Genomic DNA, 7,727 nt, shown 5'->3' on the forward strand with positions numbered 1-7,727 from the left:
TACTGTGGAACATTCCAGGTAAAACAATCAAATCTGCGCAACCACCATCAGAAAAGTTACACAGTGCCTCTTTAACAGTACTTAAAGGTGCACTGTGTAACCTTTCTTTTAGAGGTTTTGCCATCTGCTTGTTTCCATGGAGATATCATTGCATAGCCTGGAATGTTGCACAGTATGATGTTAAACATATCTACCTAGAATTTAATTTACTGCTCAAAAAAACCTTTAAAAAGCACACATTCTTGCTGCGAATGGGGTCACCTCTCCACAGATCTGACCTGTAACTTGGTCTGGCGACACTACTTTGAGTCCATAGAGGGAGATAAGTTTAGTGCCATACTGTGGAATATTTCAGGCAAAGCATTTCCATGGTAACGAGCATCTACTTCACCACTGTACTGACTGCGTTCACACTTGTTGGTTTAGTCCTGGTCCAGTCCTGGTTTAGTTCTAATTTTATCTTTTGTTTACTCCATTCCACACGTGTCATTCATAGTTTTGATGTAACAGTGAGAATTTACAGTGTAAATAATCATGGAAATAAAGAAGAAACATGAATAAAGTTGTTGGAACTTCTGCGCACTTCAGGCACACATCACTCTTAGAAGGTAGAAAGCTCTGGAAAGTTGATTTTGCATGAGATGGGCCCTTTAAAGGGGGCCCCATGTCAGTCTTCTTGCTCCGGGCCCCCACATTTCCGGTGACAGTATATACGTCATTACTTACTATCCTTTCTTCTGTTATTTTTCCATCAGGACAAATTACAAGGATTATTCCATGGAGTCAAGGCTTCACTTCCGGATCCACGCCGCCCTCAACAGCCTCAAGGGGTCGCCAGTCAGCACTCCCTAACAAGTCTACTCCTAAATATGAAATATATGTAATCTATACATATATATATACACGTACGGCTCTTATGAAAATACTGAAAATATAATATACAGGTTATGTCCACAATAATAACTACTACAATATGTTTAGGGCTGGAATCACAGGGTCCCTCAAGATCACGATTTTGTTTATTTTATTTCACAATATTCTGTGAGATCACTATTTTTAAGAACACACAGGGAAAACATGTCATCTCCAGACTGTTTTAAGTACCACTAGGGGGCGGCGTACATTTTAGATAGTTTTAGATTTAAAACCAGATCAACTTTGAATAATTCTTTCTTTAAAAATATTTTCATGCATTTTGTCTAATCTTGTGTTCACACTTGTACTGGTCTAATACTGGTCTAGTCCTGGGTCTAGTCCTGGGTCTAGTCCTGGATCTAGTCCTGGGTCTAGTTCTGGGTCTAGTCTGGGTCTAGTGCTGGTCTAGTCCTGGTCTAGTCCAGGGTCTAGTCCTGGATCTAGTCCTGGGTCTAGTTCTGGGTCTAGTCTGGGTCTAGTGCTGGTTTAGTCCAGGGTCTAGTCCTGAATCTAGTCCTGGGTCTATTCCTGGGTCTAGTCCTGGGTCTATTCCTGGGTCTAGTCCTGGGTCTAGTCCTGGTCTAGTCCTGGGTCTAGTCCTGATCTAGTCTGTGTCTAGTCCTGATCTAGTCTGTGTCTAGTCCTGATCTAGTCTGTGTCTAGTCCTGATCTAGTCTGTGTCTAGTCCTGATCTAGTCTGTGTCTAGTCCTGGTCTAGTCTGTGTCTAGTCCTGATCTAGTCTGTGTCTAGTCCTGATCTAGTCTGTGTCTAGTCCTGATCTAGTCTGTGTCTAGTCCTGATCTAGTCTGTGTCTAGTCCTGATCTAGTCTGTGTCTAGTCCTGATCTAGTCTGTGTCTAGTCCTGATCTAGTCTGTGTCTAGTCCTGATCTAGTCTGTGTCTAGTCCTGATCTAGTCTGTGTTTAGTCCTGATCTAGTCTGTGTCTAGTCCTGATCTAGTCTGTGTCTAGTCCTGATCTAGTCTTGTGTTTAGTCCTGGTCTAGACCTGGATTAGTTCCCCACTTAGTCCTAGTTTTTATGTAGTTTGTGTGAACGCAACATATGCCAACTCAAGTCGCTGCAAGGGTCAAAAATATCGAAAATCAGATCTTAAACGATACTAAAACTAGTATCCAAAGTAGATCCTCATTTTTCGCAGATATTGATACTAAACAAGTCCCATTGCCAGGAGAGAAATGAAGCTCTCCTGAATGTCTTTAGAACGATCTGGAGCTGCATCAGAACAAGTATAAGAGCACATGGAAAATGAGAGGGTTTTTTTAATCGTCATGGTATCAGAATCGGTATTGAGTATCGAGTCTGTTCCTTAGTATCGAAATGTCAGTATCGTGACCGCACTAGCCCCTCGTCGTAGCATATTATTGTGGACCAAACCAAGACTTAATCACAAAACAACCTCATGAAAACAGTTGAGGATTCACCGGATGACTCTAACTGAACTTTATTTTCTGAAGTAATTTAACAACATTTATGGCTCTTATTTTTATCCTATTTATTATTTGTGTTCATGTTATTTTTAGCTTTAGCCCTTGGGCCTCCATTATAACATTAAGCCAACCTATCCTGACAGTTACAGATGAAGGCAGAGATAGTAAAATAATTTATTATTATTAGTATTATTGACCAAAATTTCTAAATATTATAAATAAACACTATTTTTGAGGTATAATATTTCTTAAAAGCACAGAAAAACTGCTAACAGTTAATGGATAATTTTCTTACTTGAAGCATTTTTTGTTTTTTTTGTTTTTTCAACACTTTTTTTTTTTTTTTTTTAATTCACATCTCGTTCGCCAGTAAATTCGTAACTTGTGCGCAATATTAAAGGCGCAATGTGTAACCTTTCCGCAAATCAGCTGCTTGTCGCCGTGGAGATACCATTACTTTGCCTAGAACATCCCACAGTATATTAAACTCAAGCAAACTGGTTGAGAAGATCGGAGTTACAAGTCAGATCTATGCAAAGGCAAGCCCAAGCACAGTAAGAAAACGAAACGAAACATAAAAGCGATATACGTTTAATGCCATACTGTGGAACATTCCAGGCAAAGCAATCAAATCTGCGCAACCTCCATCAGAAAAGTTACACAGTGCATCTTTAACAGTACTTAAAGGTGCACTGTGTAACCTTTCTTTTAGAGGTTTTGCCATCTGCTTGTTTCCATGGAGATGTCGTTGCATAGCCTGGAATGTTCCACAGTATGGCCTCTGCACGGATCTGACCTGTAACTTGGTGTGGCGGCGCTACTTTGTGTGGATAAGTGGAGATGGATAAGTTTAGTGCCATACTGTGGAATATTTCAAGCAAAGTATTGTCATGGCAACAAGCGTCTCCTTTACCGCTGTACTGACTTAGACTGCGTTCACACCTGTTCGTCTAGTCCTGGTCTAGTCCTGGTCTAGTCCCGGTCTAGTCCCGGTCTAGTCCCGGTCTAGTCCCGGTCTAGTCCTGGTTTAGTCCTGGTTTAGTCCTGGTCTAGTCCTGATCTAGCCCTGGTTTAGCTCTGGTTTAGTCCTGGTCTAGTCCTGGTTCAGCCCTGGTCTAGTTCTGGCCTAGTTCTGGTTAGTCCTAGTTTAATCCTGGACTAGCCGCGGTTTTAACATGTGTGAACGCAGTTTAAATCCATTTCCATTCAAAGCATCATGTTCTAAACAACATAAATGCACAGACACTTGGACCTTTAATAGATTCTAGTTGTTTTCCTGTAAATAGCTGAACACAATGACTGTTGCAACCAATAAATAGATAAGATTAGTATAGAAAAGCAGGGAGTGCGTAGAGTTCACATATATAGATTTCCTTTTGGTTGCCTTGTTCCTTAATAATGCATAATAACATTTCAGCAGCAATACAAAAACACTTAGGCCTTTAGCTGTTTACCCGCGTCCGTGATTGATTGTGTATTTTTATTTTTGCCGTCTTCTGACCTCACAAAAAGCCTTTATTTTTGTTTCATGAAGCAGTTATTTAAACGTAGGAAAAACCCGATCCTCTCCTCCGCTCCTCTACTTCATGAACCAGTGGTGGAAGTAAAAGTGACGAAGTAAAAGTAGTCAAATACTGTGCTTGAAGGTGTATTGTGTAACTTTTCTGGTGAGGTTTCCGTCACTTTCACTAAAACCAGCTCTGCTTTACGTTTATTCAAGTACATGTGGTTTTACAGCTCAGAAATACCAAGAAAAACAGGTATTCTGACTGTGAGCGGGGTCACCTCTCCACAGATCTGACCTGTAACTTGGTTCGGTTTGGTCTCAGTGAACATAGGAAGGTTTAATGCCATACTGTGGAACATTCCAGACAAAGCGATAACATCAACAAAAGCATTTGACGGAGCCTCCACCAGAAAAGTTACACGATGCACCTAGGTCAGTCCGTATGAAATCAGACGTTTTCAAGGAATCTTCCCTATGAGCCATCTCAGATTTGGTTGAAAAAAAAATCAAAAAATTTCTAAAATCACCAAATGAAAGAATCTCAAATTTAAGCTCAATCCCTTGAGTCGTTCCTGAGTTATGGCCCATTGAAATTTTGGGGCCATGCTCACTTTTTCTGAAACCTTATTTTATAAGAATGTATGAGAGACCAGAACTTCATCAAAAATAGAGCTCAGAAGCTGAAAATGTGTATTATTGTAGATTCTTGGTCATAGATTCTGAATCTGTTGTCCAGTCTTGGGTATCTTGATTACGGGGAGCACTATGGACCCCCAAAATCTCACATTGGTTGCCACTAAATTTTTGAGGTCCAAGATCTTTTTACTCCAAGCAGATATTTACAAACTAACTGTTGAACCTGAATATTTGAGAGAATGACCATTTCTGACAACAATCTCACACTTTTCTGAGCTTTCATGTGGATGGTGTAGAGTCCCAAATCTGGTCACAGATCAAATGTGATCTTTTTGGCCCCTTCTGTGGACCCTTGGTTTCCCATGTGGGCACAGTTAGATGTTGATCAAATTTTTACCAGAGAAACTTTGGCATATTCTGATTAGTTTAAAATAATAAAAACATCTACTATTAACTTCCTTCATTTCAAACAGAATTTTTGAAAATGAGCTCTCATGAGTTGTTTTTGGTGGAACTTAGGAACTTTTCCACCTGCAGAAAGGTTCAATTACCTTTAATAGACTTAAACACTATTTGCTTGTTATAAGGGAAGACAGTTGGAGATTATTTGTGGTGCATTGTTTGTGATGGTTTTGGTGGCACAGTAAAACACTCAGCTGCAAGGGACAAGTCTTCAGACAACTGACAGCAATCAAATATTGACCACACTCCAGATGTTTGAGTGGGTTTCACAAAACATAAAGAATGTAAAGTTTTTCTTCACAAACTAGAAAGACATTACAAACCACAAACTTACTTCCAAACTAGACGAGCGCTAAAGCAAGGCCCGGCGCCCCCCTTCATAAACTCAAGAGACTGACCTAAAATCTGAGATTCTTTCATTTGATGACTTTAGAAATTTTTAGAAATTTTTTTTCAGCCAAATCTGAGATGGCTCATAGGGGAGGGCGGCTGATTTCATATGGACTGACCCACCTTTTAAGTAAAAATTGTAGGTATCTGCACTTTATCTGCTGTAAAATGAACTTAAGTATTTTTTTACTTTTACTTCACTACGTGTGAGAGCAGGTATCTTCACTTTCTGCTCCACTACATTTTCGTACAGGACTGCAAAGGAAAAGTATTTTTTATTATAGTTCGAGACATGCGGAAAAGTCTGAGGGTTTATGTTTAAGTCGAAACAGAAATAAACAAATAAAATCTGCAAAAGTCTGTACAGATTACTACATTTGAAGCTTTATTAGACCTCAAAATACTTTTACTCTTTACTCTTTAAGTACATTTTTAAACAGATACTTTAATACTTTTACTTGAGTGGATTTTTTCTTGTGATACTTTTACTTTTATAGTATTTTTTTGCTCCATTACTTAAGAAAATGGAGTACTCCTTCCACCACTGGCTCCTCTGCTCCTCTTCATCCAGACGCTGTCTCTTTGGTCTTCCTCTAGGCCTTCCTCCCTTATATTCACTCTTCCTTCCTCCAGTTTACATTTAGCTTTATTTACTAATAACTTTTAGCTTTTCAAATCAGTGATGGACTCGTGAACAGTCAAAAAATGAAAAAAAAAAACGCGACTTGGAAGCAACAAAAAAGACAAAAAGACAATCACCAAAATGTGCTTTTAAATATGAAACAATACTGCCCGCGTTTTAGTCAAGAAATAAACGAGAAATAAACAGAGCTACCTATTTTAGGCCTATATTACGCTGTTTTCTGATATGTTCTAATGTTGTTTCCTCATCACAAACAGACCTGGAGTTGTGTTTTGTAGGAATAGGAAAATAGGAAGTGAGCATGGTCGAGACTCTGGATTCAGTTCAGTTTGTATTGAAAAAATCTTGCCTCTTTTTCTATAATTGCTGGTGTCAGACTCGTCATTTTGGTCTTAAAATGTTCATATTAACCTGCTCTACATGATTCAGCCTCAATGAGCTTCATTTGACTGGAGCTGGACACTGTGGGTGACAAATCCCTGTATGATTTGTTCATTCGTTTTTTAATATAAAACCAAAAATAAGAAAATGAAAAAACAACTATTTTCTTCATTATTTGTCTCCAAAACCAAAATGAAAAAATGGATAATGATTCGTTTTTTCAGTTTTCCATTTTGTGTTTAAATGAAAAATGGAAAAAAACGATAACGGCCGTTTCCCGTTTCCGTGACTTAAACTGCGATGCCGAACTTTTGTGCCGCGTACGGACTGAACCAGGACTGAATCAGGACTAAACTAGGACTAATAATAATAATAATAATAATAATAATGCATCAGTTTTATATAGCACTTTTTTGGACACTCAGACGCTTCACAGAGCATTATTCATTCACTCCAGACCCGGACTAAACCGTTTTCAGTTCTGGTCTGGTCTCAGTCCTGGTCTCAGTCCTGGTCTCAGTCCCGGTCTCAGTCCTGGTCTCAGTCCTGGTCTCAGTCCCGGTCTCAGTCCCGGTCTCAGTCCCGGTCTCAGTCCCGGTCTCAGTCCCGGTCTCAGTCCTGGTCTCATTCCTGGACCTGGTTTAGTCCTGGTTCAGTCCTGGTTCAGTCCGTATGCGGCACAAAAGTTTGGCATCGCAGTTTAAGTCACGCAAACAGGAAACGGTTGTTATTCTTTTCTTTTTTTTTCTTTTTTTTTTTCATTTAAACACAAAAACGAAAACTGAAAAAAACGAGTCTTTATCTGTTTTTCATTTTGGTTTTGGAGACAAATAATGAAGAAAACTGTTCATTTTCTTATTTTTGGTTTTATATTGCAAAACGAATGAATGAATGATACACAGATTGTGACATCACACTCGCTTAGTCCACTTCTTTATACACTAGGGATGGGACAAGATCTCGTGAGACAAAATCGCCACAAGATCACGCACACAAGAGACAAATTAGATTTTTTTTTCCCAGTGTTTACATTTGGTTTGGACAGAAAAGAGTCACATGTTCGTGAGTTACATTTCTTTCAGCATTGTTTCCCATAGACTAAGTCGCAAGAGACTTTTTTTTTTGAGTCGCTTTGTCACGATCTGCATGTAGATCTGCAGTATACAGATCTGCAGACACATGAGAGCTCTAGTGAGTGAGCGATAAGCATTTTGTCAGAATATCCTGTCCTCAGTAGGGCCAGTATTTCTCTGCTTATTCCTCTCACTAGTACATATGTGTGTGAAACAGAAACAGAAACCTCCTGCACCCGGACTGGAACATGCTACAAAAACACAAACAGGC

The 7,727-nt window shown here is 39.3% G+C and overlaps 1 protein-coding gene across 2 annotated transcripts in view; it reads left to right on the forward strand.

Moving 5' to 3' along the window:
• The window catches only part of LOC110163436 (tetratricopeptide repeat protein 39B), a 45,041-nt gene extending 37,970 nt beyond the window's left edge, over window positions 1–7,071 (forward strand). For both annotated transcript variants that reach the window (XM_020928392.2, XM_055156494.1), the window contains one exon: window positions 756–7,071. In XM_020928392.2, coding sequence (XP_020784051.2) covers window positions 756–852 — 97 coding nt within the window. In that variant the 3' untranslated portion in view covers window positions 853–7,071. The remainder of the gene's footprint in view (window positions 1–755) is intronic.
• Window positions 7,072–7,727: the final 656 nt, after the last annotated feature.

Source organism: Boleophthalmus pectinirostris, unplaced genomic scaffold (assembly GCF_026225935.1).
Source record: "Boleophthalmus pectinirostris isolate CB_2022bp ecotype Guang Dong unplaced genomic scaffold, ASM2622593v1 HiC_scaffold_20, whole genome shotgun sequence".
NCBI classification, from domain to species: domain Eukaryota; kingdom Metazoa; phylum Chordata; class Actinopteri; order Gobiiformes; family Gobiidae; genus Boleophthalmus; species Boleophthalmus pectinirostris.